This window comes from Gekko japonicus, unplaced genomic scaffold, assembly GCF_001447785.1.
Source record: "Gekko japonicus isolate JY-2015 unplaced genomic scaffold, Gekko_japonicus_V1.1 scaffold531, whole genome shotgun sequence".
Taxonomy (NCBI): Eukaryota; Metazoa; Chordata; class Lepidosauria; order Squamata; family Gekkonidae; genus Gekko; species Gekko japonicus.
In genome coordinates this window covers 319,869-339,112 of record NW_015162494.1, presented here as the reverse complement: position 1 = coordinate 339,112, position 19,244 = coordinate 319,869, and the positions used below count along the sequence as shown (strand labels likewise).

The following is a 19,244-nucleotide window of genomic DNA, read 5'->3' as shown; positions in this document are numbered from 1 at the left end:
GGTGGAAAGCTGAAGAGTGAGGGGGAAATAAAGGTAGGTTGATAGTTGGCTGGGAAGGAGATAGGGTTGCCAACTCCAGGTGGGAAATTCCTGGAGATGTGAGGGATGGAGCCTGGAGAGGGTGAGGTTTCAGGAGGCGTGGGACCTCAGACAGGTACAAAGCCATAGACTCCACCCTCCAAACCAACCATTCCCTTCTGGGGAACCATCGTTGCCAATCTCCAGGTGAGGGCTGGAGAGCTCAAAATTACAACTGTTCTTTAGGTAGCAGAAATCAGTTCCTCTGGAGAAAATGGTGGACTCAGTGTCATTATACCCTGCTGAGGTCCCCACAGCAAATTGACACTGAGTGTCCAAGGCCGGGGCACCCGCACAGAGCCTCTTTCTAGAGGTTGTTGTATTTATTTCCACAACGGGCCTTTTCCCTAGTTTCTTATAATTCCATTATTTTAAAATGCTACACTTAATTTAATATCAGAGCCAGTGTAGAAACCAACAGATATGCATATATCCATTGCCACTGCCTGATGTAAAGTTTACATATAAACAAGAAGAGGAGATTGGATTTATACCCCGCCCTTCACTGCCTAAAGGTGTCTCAGAGCGGCTTACAAACTCCTTTCCTTTTCCCTCCCCACAACAGGCACACTGTGAGGTAGGTGGGGCTGAGAAAGCCCTTCACAGAAACTGCTCTTTTTTCAAGAACAGCTCTTATCAGAACTACAGCTTGCCCAAGGTCATCCAGCCAGGTGCAAGTGAAGGAGTGGGGAATCAAACCCAGTTCTCCCAGATTAGAGTCCGTGCACTTAACCACTACACCAAACTGGCCAAGTAATGGCAAGGACATACATTCATTTTTATATCATGCAACTAACTACTGAACGACACCTGGCACTTACCATGAGGGGTCCTTCTACTCTGAGGAAAGGAGGACATCTTGGGTGATTCCCACCATCCTATCAGGAAGAGGCAGGAACAAATTCTTTCTTCCTCTTCCTGTGTGGATTGGGAACGCCCATCTCCTCAGTTGACTCCCAGCAGCAGTACTGGATAACACTCTTCTCTAACACTGAACAATACAAAAAACCGCAAACATGATAAAATTAGAAGAAAAACCCAAGGAGGAACGTGAACAGCCATGAACTCCTAGGAGAACCATATACATGCAGAAGAGAAAAACTCGGAAGAAATAGTCAAAGGAAAAAACACATTCAAATCATTCAGATTAAGGTAAGAGAGAGAGAGAGAGAGAGAGAGTGTTTTGGGTGGGGCAAGATGTTCTCCTTTCTTCAGAGTAGAAGGACCCCTCACGGTAAGTGCCAAGGGCCGTTCTCCCTCTGAGACAGAGGACATCTTGGGTACTAACAAAGCAGTACCCTACGCCCTGGGTGGGAGATCGCTCTCCTCTCCTACGAGGAGGAGGAGGAGATTGGATTTATATCCCGCCCTTCACTACCCAAAGGTGTCTCAGAGCGGCTTACAAACTCCTTTCCCTTCCCCACAACAGACACCCTGTGAGGTAGGTGGGGCTGAGAGAGCTCTTGACAAAAACTGCTCTTTTCAAGAACAGCTCTTATCAGAACTATGGCTTGCACAAGGTCATCCAGCCAGGTGCAAGTGGAGGAGTGGGGAATCAAACCCGGTTCTCCCAGATTAGAGTCCGCACACTTAACCACTACACGAAACTGGCTCTTCTTCCGAAGGAGGCATCCGCTGAATCGTATAGGTTCAGTTTGTAATGTCCACAAAGGTGGACATGGAGGACCAGGTGGCAGCTCTATAGACTTCTTCAATAGAAGCATTCCTGGCCAAGGCAGCATTAGTAGAGGCGCTTCAGACTGAATGAGCCGTAACTCCAGAAGGGACTTCCAGGTTAAGGGATCTGTAAGCTTCTGTTATGCAAGACTTTATTGCAAAGCGGATGGCTGACTTAGACATCTTGTGACCCATATTCGGTGGGGAGATGTTAATAAACATTGCTTCCAATTTTCTGAGCTCGGCAGTTTGAATCAGGTAGGCTTTAAGGGACCTACAAACGTCCAAGGTGTGTCAAGCCTTTTCCCTAGGATGTTTAGGATCTGGGCAGAATGAGGGAAGATATCTCTTGAGATCTATAAAATTTTGAGGACACTTTCAGGATGAAGGACGGGTCTGTACGAAGTACTACTACGTCCTTATGAAAGACGCACAGACCTGGGCCCATGAAGAGTGCTCCAATTTCCGATATACATCTGGCAGACGTGACTGCAACTAGGAATATTGTCTTCATGCGCAGCCATTTCAAAGGGATGTCCTGTATGGGTTCAAACGGAGCCTTGGTAAGTGCAGAAAGAACAGTCTGTAATTTCCAGGTTGGAAACCTGTGCACTGTTGGTAGACTGTTCAATGTGGCTCCTCTCAAGAATCAGCGCACATGTGGGTGTGAGGATAGGGAGTCACCCTTAAAGTGAGGAAGTACAGAGTTCAAGGCCGTGACTTGCTTCCTAAGAGTTGCTGGATAGGGAGTCACCCTTAAAGTGAGGAAGGCCGCGACTTGCTTCCTAAGAGTTGCCGGTTTCAGGCCTGACGCAAGACCGTCATTCAGGAATTCCAGAACGGATTGTAGAAGGGGCTGTGTGACATTAACAGACTTCTGTCTGCACCATCAGTGGAAGGCCTTCCAGGTAGTATTATATATTCTGATAGTGGAGTCTTTCCTTGAAGCCAGGATCGTACCCGTGACAGCTGTAGAATAGCCAAGTTTTAGATAAAATGACCGTTTAAGTTCCAAACGGTCAACATTAGTCGCTCTGGTTCTGGGTGCCAGACTGGTCCCTGGATGAGCATGTCTGGAGAAATCGGCAGTCTTAGTGGAGGAGTCTGGTTGTAGTGTCGAAAACCACAGGCGACGAGGCCACCATGGTCCCACCAGAAGAACAGTGGCCTTTTGTTGTCTTATCCTTCTTAGAACTTTTGGTAGTATTGGGATGGGTGGGAAGGCATACAGTAATCCCTTGGGCCAACACGTGGTCAGGGCATCCGTGGTCTCTGCCTTGTTGTGGTGGAACTTGGAGAAGAATATGGGCAGTTGGTTGTTCTGACTCGAGGCGAACAAATCCACTGTTGGTGTCTTGAAGTGTCGTAGAATCCAGCCGAAGGATTTCTTGTTCAGCATCCACTCTCCTGGATCGGTTGTTTGTCTGCTGAGCCAATCCGCCTTGATGTTGTTTAGACCCTTGATATGCTCAGCTCTGATGGAGGCTAGATTCTTTTCTGCCCAGACCAGGAGCATTAAGGCTTCCTTGTGAAGAGAGGACGATCTAGACACACACACCCATTTGTTCAGATGGCTGACACACTGTCCGTTCAGACCAAAATATGTTGGTTCTGAACTCTCTTGTTGAAGTGAAGGAGAGCCAGGCATATAGCTCTAAGTTCCAAAACATTGATAGGGAGGAGGGATTCTCTGTGAGACCAACAACCCTGTGTTTCGCTCTTGTTCAGGGTTGCCCCCTAGCCTTGCAGACTGGCATCCGTAAATAGTTGCAGTTTGACTTCATGGTAAAACTTCTTCCCTTGGCGAAGGTTGGAGTCCTTTGTCCACCAGCGAAAGGACTCTCTCACGGATAGAGGAACTTGGAGAACAGTGTCCCACTTCTCCATGATGTGTATCTGATAAGGATGAAGAAAGAGGTGAAGCGATCTCGTGTGCAATCTGCCCCACTGGACTGCTTCTAGATTGGAGATCAAGAGCTCCATTACTTTGGCCAATGTCAGGAGAGATGAGGCTGGGCGCGCTATGATGAGCTTCACCGCATGTCTGGTTTATGAAATCTTGTCCTCTGGTAGGAAGAGAGAACCAAGCTTGGTGTCTAGTAACATCCTCAGGTGTTCTAGCCTCTGGACTGGGTTCAGTGTGCTCTTGGCCTGGGTGATCAGGAAACCGTGTGATAGGAGACACCAAATCATTTCCTGGACATCCTGAACGGCCTTCTCCTTGAAGGACCAGATTAGAAGATTGTCCAGGTATGGGTGGACGTGGATGCCCTTCTTCCTGAGATGTGCAATCGGATTGACTAGTATCTTTGTGAAGACCTGTGGGGCAGTCACAAGTCCAAAAGGCATTGCTCTGAACTGCATGTGGAGACTTCCCACGCAGAACCTCAGGAACTTTCTGTGTAGTGGCAGAATGGGGACATGGAGGTACGCCTCCGTGAGATTCAAGAATGCAAGTACCTCTGTGATGGACTTGAGGGTCTCCATATGGAACTGTCTCAACTTGATGAACTTGTTTACAAATTTCAAGTCCAGAATGGCCCTCTAGTCACCATTTCTCTTGGGCACTGTAAAAAATATGGAGTAAACTCTCTGGCCCCGTTGGTCATCGGGGACCTGTTCCACAGCCCGAATATCTAGAAGGTGTCTTAAGGCATCGAACGTTATGGCCCATTTCACGGGATCCTTGCGCGGTGGGGAGATGATAAATCTTTCTGGAGGAGGCCGGAGAAATTCTAAGGAATAACCTATGGAGACTATTTCTGAAGTCCAAGAGTCTGCTTGGGACTCCAGCCATGCCTCCTGGAAGTGCATCAATCTTCCCCCCACTGGGATCTGGGCCAAGTCATGCTTTGTTGTTTTTACCATCATGGTCCTGCTTCTCAGATCTGTTAGGTGCTTGTCTTCCAAAATGTGAACCTGGGAAGATTCTCTTGAATGGTTGCGAGGAGAAGCCCCAAGAGCCTCTTTTCTGGCCTTGTTTGGACCTGAATGCTGGATTTGAGGATTGAAAGAAATTAGTATGGGTACTTCTCTTGTCTAAGTGACGCAAATTTCTGGGCATAGCCTTCTTTTTGTCTCTCGCCTCCACTAGTATCTTGTCTAGGTGGTCCCTGAATAACTTCTCCCCTTGGAAGGGATAGGCCATCACAAATTATTTAGACTGGAGGTCTGCTGGCCAAGCATAGCCAAATTCCTCTTCGTGCCACCACTGCTGAAGACATAGCTCTGGAACAAAAGGTAAGAGCATCCAAAGAAGCATCAGTAGCAAAGGAGGACGCCTTTAAAATTCTCGTTGCACCTTCCAGAAGCTGTCTGTTGTCTCCTGGCAGGAGCTGGAGGAGTTTCCTGGCCCAAACAATCATGGTTGTGGTGACGATAGCAGCTGTAGTAGAAGTCTTGATGCCCGTAGCTATGGCTTCATGCAATCTTTTAAGGGCAATATCTATTTTCTTCTCCAGGTTGTTGCGTACTGCGCCGTAGCCATCCTCTGAGAGGAGACCAAATAACTGGCGCGCTGTTATTGGGGCATCCACCAAGGGAACCTGTAACATCTCATTTGCGAAAGAGGATAAGACATAAAAAATTTTAACAAACCCTGGGGCCTGTCTGTTAGAAGTGGGTTTGGCCCACTCAGCCTTCAGCTGCCTTTCAAAAAATTCAGGAAATGGGAAGACTTTTTCCGACACAGAATACCTAGGAAAAAGTTCCTCAGTGCCCTTGGATCTATTCCTAGGATTAATGGCAGGACAGACCATGTAATCCTTGGGGGGGGGGGGTCATGAAGGTCTAAGGCCGATAAAGACTTGGAAAGGAGGTACTGGAAGTCCTCTGCCTTAAAAAGATGTGAGGAAGGCTGAAGAACACTGATGTCTTCCACTTCCTCGTCAAAAAATAACTCTTCCCTATGGGACATGTCAGGTTCTGGGGATTGTTCCCTCTCTGAGTCTGAGTGCCTTTCTCTAGGAGCCTGCTTCCTAGCAGCCTTGGTAGGCCAACTTCCTACCGGTTCCCTGTGGCTAGGGAAGTCAACTGGTGGTGTAGATGGGGAATTAGCCTGGGAGGCAAAGGAACCCAAATCCCCCAGGTGGCAAAGATCAATAAACTCCTCCCTCATGGATTGTCTCATGGAGGCAAAAAAGTCTTTCCTGGCCCAAACAATCATGGTTGTGGTAACGATAGCATCTGTAGTCTTGATGCCCGTAGCTATGGCTTCATGCAATCTTTTAAGGGCAATATCTATTTTCTTCTCCAGGTTGTTGCGTACTGCGCCGTAGCCATCCTCTGAGAGGAGACCAAATAACTGGCGCGCTGTTATTGGGGCATCCACCAAGGGAACCTGTAACATCTCATTTGCGAAAGAGGATAAGACATAAAAAATTTTAACAAACCCTGGGGCCTGTCTGTTAGAAGTGGGTTTGGCCCACTCAGCCTTCAGCTGCCTTTCAAAAAATTCAGGAAATGGGAAGACTTTTTCCGACACAGAATACCTAGGAAAAAGTTCCTCAGTGCCCTTGGGTCTATTCCTAGGATTAATGGCAGGAGAGAGCATGTACTCCTTGGGGGGGGGGCTCGCAGTGGGGGGGGGGGTCATGAAGGTCTAAGGCCGATAAAGACTTGGAAAGGAGGTACTGGAAGTCCTCTGCCTTAAAAAGATGTGAGGAAGGCTGAAGAACACTGATGTCTTCCACTTCCTCATCAAAAAGGAACTCCCCTTCTTCCCTATGGGACATGTCAGGTTCTGGGGATTGTTCCCTCTCTGAGTCTGAGTGCCTTTCTCTAGGAGCCTGCTTCCTAGCAGCCTTGGTAGGCCAACTTCCTACCAGTTCCCTGTGGCTGGGGAAGTCAACTGGTGGTGTAGATAAGGAATTAGCCTGGGAGGCAAAGGAACCCAGATTCCCCCAGGCAGCAAAGATCAATAAACTCCTCCCTGATGGATTGTCTCATGGAGGCAAAAAAGTCATGAGGATTGGGACCGCTGGCCAAACGGAGTATGTTGCCCAACTGCAGACTTCTAGGGTCTTCTATTGCGGCAGTACTCTGGGCCGAATAAGTGCCTATGCCTCCCGCCTGGAGGTTGGCATCCAGGAGCTGGATTGCTGCTGGCGCGTCTTGGATAAGCGCAGGAGCATTTCTTGCCAAAACAGTTGCACCAACATGGCTGTTGCCGCTAGTTGTCACGCCAGGGCTAAGTTCGTCGGCGGTGTCTTCCTGACGCGGGTGCTTTCGCGCCGTCTTCTCCCCGCTTAATTCGGGGTAGTTGCCGGCAGCCGTCATGCCAGCTCCAGGAAGATTTTTGGCCAGCTCCATGATGATGGGGTCACTCTCTGACTCGGAGAGGAAGCCATCTCCCGATCTTCCAGGCATAGCAGCCAGCGAGAAAGAAATAGGGAAACTAGACAGAACTATAAACGAAGAGGGAGTTTTGCAGCTTGTCAGTAAGGCTGCTGTTAAATAAACTCCCTCTAGAAGACAGAAAAAGTCATTAGAATAGAAGAGGAAGATTGTGTGAAGAGAAAAGTAAATAGGAAAATAGTAAATTGAGAAAAAACTTTCAGGTTAACTATACTTAGCAGTTGGAGGCAAAGCCTACAACAACCTCTCCCTGTAGAGTCAGGAAAAGAACTGAGGAGATGGGCATTCCCAATCCACACAGGAAGAGGAAGAAATAATTTGTTCCTGCCTCTCCCTGATAGGATGGTGGGAATCACCCAAGATGTCCTCCGCCTCAGAGGGAGAAGAGAAGAAGAGATTGGATTTATACACCCCGCCCTTCACTACCCGAAGGAGTCTCAGAGTGGCTTACAAACTCCTTTCCCTTCCCCTCGCCACAACAGACACCCTGTGAGGTAGGTGGGGCTGAGAGAGCTCTGACAGAAACTGCTCTTTTTCAAGAACAGCTCTGACAGAACTATAGCTTGCCCAAGGTCATCCAGCAGTTGCAAGTGGAGAAATGGGGAATCAAACCCAGTTCTCCCAGATTAGAGTCCACGCACTTAATCACTACACCAAACTGGCTCAGACACTAGTCCAATACAAAACGATAAACATGTTTTGGGTTGGATCTAGCTAGCTTTTCCACTCAATCTTGGTCAGTGTTCAAACTTATTGCATCTTTTCCAAATGGCTTTTGTCCGTGCAGGTCCCATGATGCCAAACACAGCCTTTATAGTGCTCAAGGGCACTTCCTCCCTTTTTCACCAGTGGAAAAACTGGTTGGATCCTTATGACAAATTTTAATAACTGCTAAGTTAACACTTGAATCTTAAAGGTCTGTTGGCTGTATTCTGTTGCTGACAGTTGGTGAGATCCCTATGTATTTCCTCTGAGAATTTCTGAGATAATCAAGAATAAGAACATAAGAACATAAGAGATGCCAATGTAGGATCAGGCCAAAGGCCCATCCAGTCCAACACTCTGTATCACACAGTGGCCAGAAATACCAGTGCCATCAGGAGGTCCACCAGTGGGGCCAGGACATTAGAAGCCCTCCCACTGTTGACCCCCCCAAGCACCAAGATGACAGAGCATCACTTGCCCCAGAGTCCCTATCTATACCTTGTGGCTAATAGCCACTGATGGACCTCTGCTCCATATGCTTATCTAATTCCCTTTTGAAGCCGTCCATGCTTGTAGCCGCCACCACTTCCTGTGGCAGTGAATTCCATGTGTTAATCACTCTTTGGGTGAAGAAGTGCTTCCTTTTATCCATTCTATTTTGAGATCACTGTGGAAAATACTAGGTGCCAGGGTGACCTTCGATTTGTCAAGCCCTGCTCCAATCAATCATATATCTAGACTGGATGGGGTTTTGAGCCAGACACAGCACAAATCATTCTTTTAATAATAAATTTTAGAAGCCAGCTGAACAGCAGTGAGAACATGCCTGTGCCCATTTTAAGAAAACTTACAGAGCTCCATTTTCACATAGCCAGATAAGGGAAAGAAGGATTTGGCCTCTGTTGTGGACCCCCAGAACAGAGTTTGAGAACCGATGGGCTAAAAGATAACAGATATTGGTACATATCTCCAGGGCAGGAAGTACAAAGGCTGTATTTAATAGAAAACCAATCAACATGCACATTTGTTCAGAGGTGCACAAGTGTCAATATGGGAAACTAACTAACTAAATAAGCTTTGTACGTTAATTTAAAATTGCACTGATAAAATGTGGTATTTATGGCAAATGTCCTGCACACCAGTTTCTCCTACACTGTGGAACAGCGCTATACCCTAAAGGCAACAAAGAAGTATATGAATATCAAGAAGCTCGACCCTAATGTATCTGTCTCATGAATGAGACTGTGCAATCCTTGGCAGAACTACCCCAGTCTACATCCACAGATTAAAGTGGACAAACTTGAGTAACTCTGTATAGGAATGCACTGTAAAAGTATTAATAACTCCGCAAAAGGATCCAAGAAGTGAATTACCATTTCAATAACTCACTTTTAATCAATTATGAACAGGGCCCCCAAGATGGGAGGCAAAATTACCGGGGGTTGTGTCATACTGAGGGCCATGGAATCCTGCCGACAGGTTCAGAAGCATTTTTACAGAGAGCAAAGGAAAGAGCCCTACCCCCTACTTTCACAGGGTTATCAATAGTATAAAATGGGGAGAGCACCACATACACTACCCTAACCTCCTTTGAGGAAAGTTGGATATAAATGGGTTGAATTAAAAGAAAAATGTATGATGCACACAGCAATGCACACAGTTATTAACCTATTCATGCTAACAGCAATTTGTCTCCATGTGGTGTTTGGGTTGAACTTGGGTGGTCTGAAGAAAGCCTTACTGGGGAAATCTTTGTCCAGAGGCCCATAGCGAGTTCTTAGAAGCTCTGATTCTGAAGGAAAACTCTTTTCTTTACTTAGATAAAAAGAAGCTTTTCCAGAAGCTTACTGTTCTTTAGGACACTGAACAAACAAACAAAACCACATTGACCTTGCACATTATATTCTGCAAGCAGCCAGTGGTTCAGAAGCAATGAGATTAAACTGTTCAAAATCAACACGCTTTACTATTTACACTGATATGGCAGGCAAAGAGTGAATGTTAATTTGATGTGCACATAATTCAGGAATACCCTGTCTCAAAAGCCTTTAAATTAATTCTTTCTGTTCTAAGAATTACTTTAAAGTTCCTGATAATCCTGTGCAGAGTGTCATTACCATACAAACTGGCAACAGAAAACAGGACTATATGTATAGCACAATGTCTTGTTTTATTCTATTTAATTATATCCTTATTTTGTGGGACAATGCTTTTAAATATCTACAAAATGAGAGGGAGAAATCTATCTCAAAATAGTAAAGTAGTCACAAATATTTCACACCCCACATGTCAAAAACTAACAAATGCCACAACAATGCTCTAAAAATGGGGGGGGGGACCCTAGAAAATACAAAGGAGTGACCACAACAAATTCTACTGAGATCAGACCAGAAAAGACAATGGAAGATCCATGGCAGACCCTTGCCATCCATAGATTTGTGACTCACAATTTCACTTATTTCCTGTTCAACCATGTGATGCAATCTGCAGTCTGTTTTTATTCCACCATGCCATCACTGTAATTATTACAGTGCTACTTTTGCAATGAAATGTGATTGTTTTGCTACTGGGAGGCAGCAGATCCCCCACTCCCAGGATTTGTAAACACATGAAGCTCTCCTACACTAAATTAGACCGTTGGTCCCCCACAATCAGTACTGTCTGCTCAAACACTGCTGTATCTGTCGATTTCACCATTCATGGGGTTCCTGGGAACGGATGAGGGTCTACTGTAACAGTCCCACAGGACCTGGTGTGTTGTTGTTTTTTCACCCTTTAAGGGGCAACAACAGATGGCAGGGGGTCTGCATGATGTAAGGGAAGGTTAAACCTTATCCTTGCTGCACTGTGGCTTTAATACAAACCGGAGCCCCAAACAGGTAGCATTCATTTAAAAACAAACCCTGGGGAGATATGATCCTGGACTTGCAGTGTCTCATCTGGTTTAGCTCTAAAGAGTACAAATATTCTGGTGTGCCCAACCAACACTATTCTAATTCAAATATGATGTTCCATAATTGTGCTACAAATGTGCTCTTATATACACCACAGTATTTATTTATTTGCATTATTACTGCAATAATTTGTCATATTTATTTCTCTTTGGAGTATGAGTGTTGCTCACTGGTGCATACATACATAATGCACACACTTTTCACACGCTTTCATTGTATTATCTTTTTTGATTCTTCAAAAAAAAGACCCCACTGAAATGGTGCAACAGTACATGCATACCACGTATGAAGTGGCAACTCACAAGGGCCCTTCAGATAGTTTTTCAGCTCTAGGAGAGTCACATAACCGTGAGCAGTTCATGTGTACAATAGAAAGCCTTTAATATAACCCTATCACATGGACGTAATATGATTCCATGGATATATGCTGGAGACTCCCCCCCCCATCACATGTATGCTGCTCCCACACAGGTGGCACCACAAAATAAGATCAAGTCACAAAAGCCCAGCAATCTGGTAACCTACCATGCAATTCAATGCATATCTATTCAGAAGTACACCCCACTATATTCAGTGGGGCTTACTTATACATAACTGTACCTAAGATTACAGCCTCAGATTCTGAACTGCACCCAGTTTTTCACTTAAAGTCAATGTGCAAAACTTTCAAAAATAAACATTACCAAGTCCTTATTCTTTCTCCAAACTATTTTACTGAAGAGTTATTCCATTAAACTGGAATTACTCACAAAGAAGTTCCCCCCCCCCAAATTAATACTTTGGCTCTATACAGAGAACTGAATATCTGCACATGTTACACAACACATGAAAAAAAACTGGGGCAAGCCACAAAGCAGATCTGTGGTTTAGCTGTGACTTTCCCAAATGTGTGCACGTAGGCAAGAAACTCATATGCAGCCACACACAAGTTTTCTACTGATTACTGCACATACAATTACGGTAAAAATATTACATTACAACAGGCAATAAACACAGAGCTTGAAAATTGTACACAGAGGGTGAGATGTCTAGCCAACAAAATAGTTCTAAGTGACATCCTTATTGAAAAATATGAAAAATTAACCTTTCCCACATTTCACTTCAAAAGGATCTGGATCATGTGTGTCACACACAAAATCTCCAACTCCTCCTTAAGTCAAAGACAGGCTGCTTCCACGTGGAGGTTTTTCTTTGCTTAGCTTCCAAATCTGAGCACCTGGGGGGAGCACTCATACAATGCTGTGCTCTAAGCACCCTTTCTCCATCCTCAACAGGCTTATTATTCCCAAACCAGCTCTGTTCCAACTTTTGTTGAAAGAGTGCAATCCAAAACCACTATCATGCCATCTAGATGGAAAGCTGCACATTTTCCTGCCCTGCAAAGACCACATCCACATGAACAGTATTGTCCTGCTGCCAGCTCCCTGTGCTAGCCATATTCCCCACTGTGCCTCTGGATAACTTTTTATTTGATTTTTTAAAAGACTTCTAGTGGCCCTCTGGTGATGCAGTGGGGGCTGATGGAGGAAAATGTACCCTGTGTGACAGCTTCACTGTCAATGTGCATGCCTCTGCACTTGGCAGCAACAATGAAAGCAACAGGCAGAATCTGCAACAGGCATTTTTGCAACTACAGTATCTTCCTGACATGGTGAGAATGATGACTGGAAATGCCAGAATTATACCCAGGGACAGCTTGCTACAAGACAAGCCCAAAGAAAATGACAACAGAACACCACTGGTGGTCACCTACAGCTCACAACTCAAGCCAGTCCAATGCATTATTAATAACCTACAACCCATGCTGGATAGTGACACCATTCTCACACAGGCATGGGGGGACCAACTTTTTCTTGCTTACAGACAGCCTGATAACCTCAAACTACTTCTCACCCACAATGATAAACTATTTAACAGTCACATGAACTCTGGTACCAAGGCCTGCAACAAACCAAGATGCCAACTTTGCTCTTATATAGATCCTAGCAACACTATCACTGGACCTAGCAACATCAGCCATACCATCTCAGGTTCCTACTCCTGCTCATTCTCTAATGTGATTTATTGCCATCACGTGTCAGCAGTGCCCTTCCACCCTCTACATTGGACAATCAGGCCAGTCCCTTCAACAAAGAATTAATGGACGTCTGAAATCAGAAACACAACTATCAGAAACCTGAGGGGGGACATTTTTACCTTCCAGGACATTCAGTCGCTGACCTAAAAGTAGCAGTTATCTTACAAAGGAATTTCAAAGGGAGATTAGAGACTGCTGAATTGCAACTGATAATGAAACTCAAGACAATGCATCAACCTAGACTGAATCAAGACCAATGTTCCCTCTAAGCTGTGGAGTCCTGTGAGCAAAAATTCTACTTTGTGAGCTCCTGGCATTAAAGTTGTGAGCGAGCAATTTGGCTACTGCATAAATTAGTTTGCTCTGGAGCCATCCTTCTTGAGCTAAGACAAAAAGGTGTGAGCCGGAGTCTAAAAAACTGTGAGCTAGCTCACGCTAACTCAGCTTAGAGGGAACAGTGATCAAGACCTAGGTTTCCTGTCTCATTACCAATGCTGATTTCTCCATGCCTACGACCTCTCTGCATATCACACCTAATCCAATCAAGCCTGCTGTTGTCATTTGCCTGCTAATGTCATTTGGCATCTGAAATCACTCCACTTTCCAATATATAGGACAGATGGACTCACATTCTAGCTGTATCTGAAGAAGTGAGCAGTGACTCATGAAAGCTCATTACCACAAATTGTATTAGTCTTTAAGGTGCTACTGGACTCTTACTCTTTTCTACTGCTACAGAAAGACTGACATGGCTACCCATCTTGATCTATCTTCATGCAAGATCCTGTATGTGTGGTGACAGCCAGACTCAAGGGGAATTTGCCCTAGAATTTCACTTAAACTTCTTTGTAATAAGGGACAGACAAATTAAGGGGCTGATCCTGATATATAAGATTCCTCCATAAGAGTACTTTTTAAAGTCCCCTTTTAGGATTTCAATGTTCTATGGCACTTTAAAAGCCATATAGACTATTCAAGAAAGTTGTGACCAAGAGCGAGCAGGAATTTGGCAAGACTCACTTGAGGCTGGTAGTCCAAGAGCCCACTTAAATGAAGACAAGCAGTTTTCTGGGAACATTAAGGAGCTCTTAAGCCCTTCCTTATGAAATGTCCTATTAAATCACACCCAACTAAGTAACTTCCACATCAGTAAAGGAATATGAGCATTGCATTTGAATACCCCTATGGAGGAAAATCCTGCTGCAGTAACTGAGGAGGGGAGACACAACCCCTCTCTTTCACCTCTCTGCTTCCAGTCATGGCCAGATGAAACAGCTCTTCCTCACTTAAAAGGACCCTTAAGCTACCATTACACATTTCCATGCATGGAATTTGGGCCTCAATGATAATTCCATTAGTTTTTCAGATGTATGTAGTATTGTACATGCAAAATCTATTCTTACTGGGTAAACAATTTCTTTAGATTTTGTCCTGAATATCAGAAGCTCCCTAAAGCTCTTCCCACAAGTAACATTTTTAGTTTTGCTTATTTCTTTATATCTATGGTTTAGCTACAAGTGATAATGGAGTTCCCATATCAGAGTCAGGGGTCGTTTCGTAGAAAAAGACCTAGGGGAACTCATTAGCATAACTCATTAGCATATGCCACACCCCCTGACATCACCAGAAGTGTGTCATAAGGCCACACACCCCGCCCCCAATGGTCCCGGCCGCCGCTGCCGGCCTTGCAGCTCCACTGCCGAGCCCCATGAGGGGCCCGGCGGTGGACCTGCAAGGCCAGCGGGAGTGCAAGGAAGCCCCACAAAGGCCCTCCCTGGCCCCAGGCAGGCAGGGAGGAAGCAACTTACCCTCCCTCTTCTCCTGCCTCCTCCTGGCTGAATGAGGGCCAGAAGCGGGGCGGCCGGAAGCAGGGGGCGGGGCTTCATCATGTGCCCCGCCCCCTGTACCTCACCCAGGGGAACTGCGATCCCCCGCGAAATGACCTCTGATTAGAGTGCTGATCTGTGTAATTCGGCACTGAAAACAGCTGCAAGGTGAGGCTATGGAGGCAAGGTGAACACTATGGAAGGGTGTTCAGATCTTTCCCCAGTACAATTTCCCCCAGTTAAAAATTGTTAACCAACTACTTTAAGCCATTGTACAGGGAAATGACAGGCAAAACTTGGCTACCAGCCTTTCCCGCCCTACTGGGACTGAAAGCAGACCAAGATAAATTGCAGGGCTGGGGCTGACCCCATTCCCTACAGCCATGACACCATGAAAGCTTTTTAGGGCCAGATTACATGTTGTGACTTCCAGTTATAAAGCCCCATAATTATGTGCAGGTTAGCTCTGAAAACATATCCCGAATGTAAAATGTGCCTTCTTCACATTCTATTCTCTATTGACAAGTGCACTTTAGTTCCCAAGAAGGCCCCCTCGTGAAACTGTCCCAACAGCTTCTTGCAAGAGCCACTCACAGAGAAGATTGCGTTTTGGAGGCCGAAGGGTATAGGGGTGAGCCTCGCCAAGGCCACCACCTTGAGGCCACTTCCTCCCTCCACCACACGGATGACGGCGCTGAGCTTCTCACTGCCCTGGATCCTGGCTTGTACCCATCGGGCCAGCAGCTTCTTGCAGACCACGTGAGAGATGAAAGTGCCAATGAGGACCCCCAGCACCATGAGGCCCATGCCCAGCACGAAGCCATAGAGGTAGCCCGCGGCCACATTGAGCAGGATGTAGCCCCAGCCGCAAGGGAAGGAGACGACGATGAAGCCCACGGTGAAGAGCAGCACGCCGGCCAGGCTGTCCAAGCTCTCGGCCCAGAGCATCAGGTCGCGCAGGTACTGGCGCACGAGGGCGAGCGAGGCGAAGCAGAGAGCCGCCAAGAAGCACACGCTCAGGCAGCTCTTGCACCAGCAGGTGCCCAGCAGGCAGCACGACCAGCGCCACGTCCTGCCTTCGGCCGAGCCGCCGGGCCCCCCCTCCGGCAACTGGCACAGCAGGACCTCCGCCGGCTGCTCCTGGGAAGGATGAGCATAATGGTGGTGTTGGTGCAGCCCGTTCTGCTCCCCGAAACACAGCCCTTCCGCCGCCGCCGCTCCTCCTCCCCTGCCCGCCGCCTCGCTCACCTCCCCGGCAGCGCCCAGCCGAGGCAGCCAGCGGCTCAGGTCCTGCCGGCCTCCCGGGCCAACGGCGTACTTGGTCGCCCGGGAGAGGAGCTGCACCACGGCGGCCCCAGAGCTCCACATCGCCCGCGGCTCTAAGGCGACGAGGACAACAAGAGCAGGAGGAGGAGGAGGCGCCGCCGGCGGGCGGAGGTCGACAGAGGGCTGCGCCTTCCCCGCTTCCCGGGCGGCCGCTCGCTCATCGCCGGCACCGCCGCTCCCGCTGCGGCTGAGGAGGACGACGACGACCGAAAAAGAGCCGCCGGCCGGCCGGAAAGCTGATCCGAGGCAGGGCGGGGGCGCCCAAGTGTCCCGCACCAACCGCAGACCCGATTCCCCGGCAGATATTTCCGTCTCCTTGGCGACTAAACAGCTGCAGCGGAGGCAAAGGACTGGCGGGCTCCGCGGCTGCGGCCTGGGCGAAAGGGGCGCCCCGCCGGAGAGCGGCAGCAGCAGCGGCTGCAGCAGCAGCGGCGCTCCATTTCCCGACACCCTTGCAAAGGCCCCGTCGTCGGCTCGGCCGCAGGAAAGAGCGCCCCGAGTCTGGACCGAAAGCTCCGGGGACGGATGGACGAGCTTGAGGCGGCCCCTCGCCCGAGGAGGAGGAGGCGGCGGAGGACGAGGACGCCGCCGCCGATGTGGCAGGAGGACCCGGCAGCGACCGAAAGGCGGTGAGAGGAGGCGAAGGGGCGGAGCGAGTAAGCAAGAGCGGGAGCCGCGGAGGATGGTCGCCGCCGCCGCGCCTCGCCTAAAGGAGCGAGTGGAAATGGGCGAGGCGCGTGGACTCAAACGCTCGCTGACGGCGTGGCTCTCCACCCTTCTCGCGAGTCCCGCCAGTCACGAAACATCATAAACAACACGTTTGCTGACGCCGCGGAGCAGCCGCCTCACGAATGCCCCTCACTCACACCTACTTTTCTAACGATCTCAGGCTCACACACCCTCCCTCGCATCCGCCACACGCAGTACTTCCCCTCTCCTCTCACACGGAGTATTCCTTTCACAAATCTACACACGTGCACTCACAGTCACCAGGTCATACACACAAAATCTGGGATGCTTGCTTCACACATGCTGACCTATGTGAGTTTAACTACTGTGGACACACATCCGGCACAGAGTTAACCCCAACAGCTGGGTAATTGTTCCTATGCAAGCAGATAAATGTGCCGGTACTGGAACATGCTGTGCTTTTACTGTGTGTGTAAGTTTTATAGGTGTTAAAAATACAATATGTGAATTGTGAGGAATAGTTCAGGTGTGAGATCTACCTCCCAGCCGCGGAAATCTAGTTAACCTCTATGTAAAGACTGCTAAAAATTTAATACAAATGAAACTCGGCCATTTACATAGGGATTATGATTTACTGGAGGTGGCTTAGAATTTTCTAATATTTTCCATTGGTGTACTGACATTGCAGGATACTGTAATTATAACTTTTTTGGCCTATGTGCTACTAAGGGCCAACCACAGCTCCCCTGGTATATACATGTAACTAAACTGGGAGGGATATGGCCGTCACATCACATGTGAGTATATGTAGTGTGCATAGCCATGTAAGTGCCATCGTACACATTGTGTATGAAAGATGTGATTCTTTGCAGACCTGTTAGACTACCTAGGATTGGGCTGGAAACAGAAACTGATTGTAAGTTCAGAATACTGTAGAGGAGACGACAATTATCTGAGCTATCAGGACAGTAGTTCTATTAAAAACAAAACCTACCTTCATACTAGGCCGTGCCTTTGTTGTACATTATAATTAGACAATTACTGTAGGCCTTACTAGTAAGTTGGCTGGATCTGAAATGTAATTGGCAATGATAGGTTAGATTGTACAGGATTTACCTGCAGCAAAGATAGTCTTGGAAACTGAACTGGTTAACTGAAGTTTTCCTCCCTTGTTTTTTTTTTCTTTTTCCCATTACAAGTCTTCAGTGTTTGAGGACTATCTCTGGCCTATATGCTATAGGCTGTTCTATTTTTTCCACTCAAATGCAATAACGTATAGGGGAAGAAATTGAGAGCATTTAGCAGATCCTGCCAACAGTGTATCTGTCAGCAGTACTAAATGGCTCACAATGGAGTCCGCATGATGCTGCCTACAGAAGTGGTGAATCAAATTCAAAATTGATTCATAAGGGGAAAGTGTAGGAGTGCTACCTTAATCATGCTCACTTGGAAGGAAGTCCCACTGCAACTAAAAAGACTTACTTCCAAGTAAACATGCTTAGCATTTAACTAATGTATCATTAATTGAATATTGAAGTAACTAGAACATAGCAGGCCAGCTGAAGCCATTTTGCTGCTCTAAGTGGTCCCACTCCAAGTCATTATGTGTGGGCAGGAAATTGTGCTTCCTTCTCAAACCGCCCTCCCCCCCATACAGGTCCTTCCTCTCTTCCATAAATGGCTTGAGCAAAGTAAAGGAGCTCCAACTGGAAAATCATGGGGAAGGAATGGAAGAAAGCACCCATTCTTTAGGGCAACAGTGCCTGGGACTGGGGAACTGTATTCCCATCATTGGGGCATTATCTTAAGCTTCTTGAATTTAAGCACACCAAGCTGTAAGCTATTGGTCTCAGTAGTCCCAGGGATAATATATGCAGGGCTTTAAAAAAAAATCTGATCTACTTAAACTCAAGCAAAAAGCATGTAAGAATGAGTGAGTCTACCCATAGTTTTCTTCTGACTAAAAAGCCATCAGAAATAGCATAGGAGGCAGAATAATTGAGAAGGCAAAAGTAAGATATTTATTGATTTATTTACAAATTTGTATCCTGTCTTTCTGCCCTTATGAAGGCCACCAAGACGGCTAATAATTTAAAACTCACATTAAAAAAAAATCACATTTAAAAACCATTAAAATCAACCTCCCCCAAGTCACATTATTAAAACAATTAAAAACAGTTAAAATGCATATAAAACATTAAAAGGAGCAATTAAAACATTGATTCGAAAGGAGGGACCATTGGGGGAATGCCAAATGAAACAAAAAGGTCTTCACCTGCTGGTGGATGCCAGCAACAGAAGGGAACAGATGACTGTCCCTGGAGAGAGAGTTCCAGAGCTTTGGCGCCATGACTGAGAAGGCTTGAGAAGATAGCTTGCCAAAAGACCAACCAAATAAAATTATGCCAGGATATTTGAAACAAACTTGAATCAAAAGCAAGGCAGTCCCTCAACTCCTATATGGTGCAGACGTTTGGGGTTGGAAAGACTGTCTAATCACAACATTGGAATCTATCCAAAATCTTTTCTGAGAATCTTAGCTCTACCTAAAGGCAT

General features: G+C 46.8%; 1 protein-coding gene across 1 annotated transcript in view; it reads right to left on the bottom strand.

Moving 5' to 3' along the window:
- TMEM64 (transmembrane protein 64) overlaps positions 1 to 16,050 on the bottom strand; it is a 30,694-nt gene extending 14,644 nt beyond the window's left edge. The window contains exon 1 of the mRNA XM_015406057.1: positions 15,267 to 16,050. Within this exon, the coding sequence (XP_015261543.1) occupies positions 15,267 to 16,040 (774 nt within the window). The 5' untranslated portion in view covers positions 16,041 to 16,050. The remainder of the gene's footprint in view (positions 1 to 15,266) is intronic.
- Between the last annotated feature and the right edge of the window lie 3,194 nt (positions 16,051 to 19,244).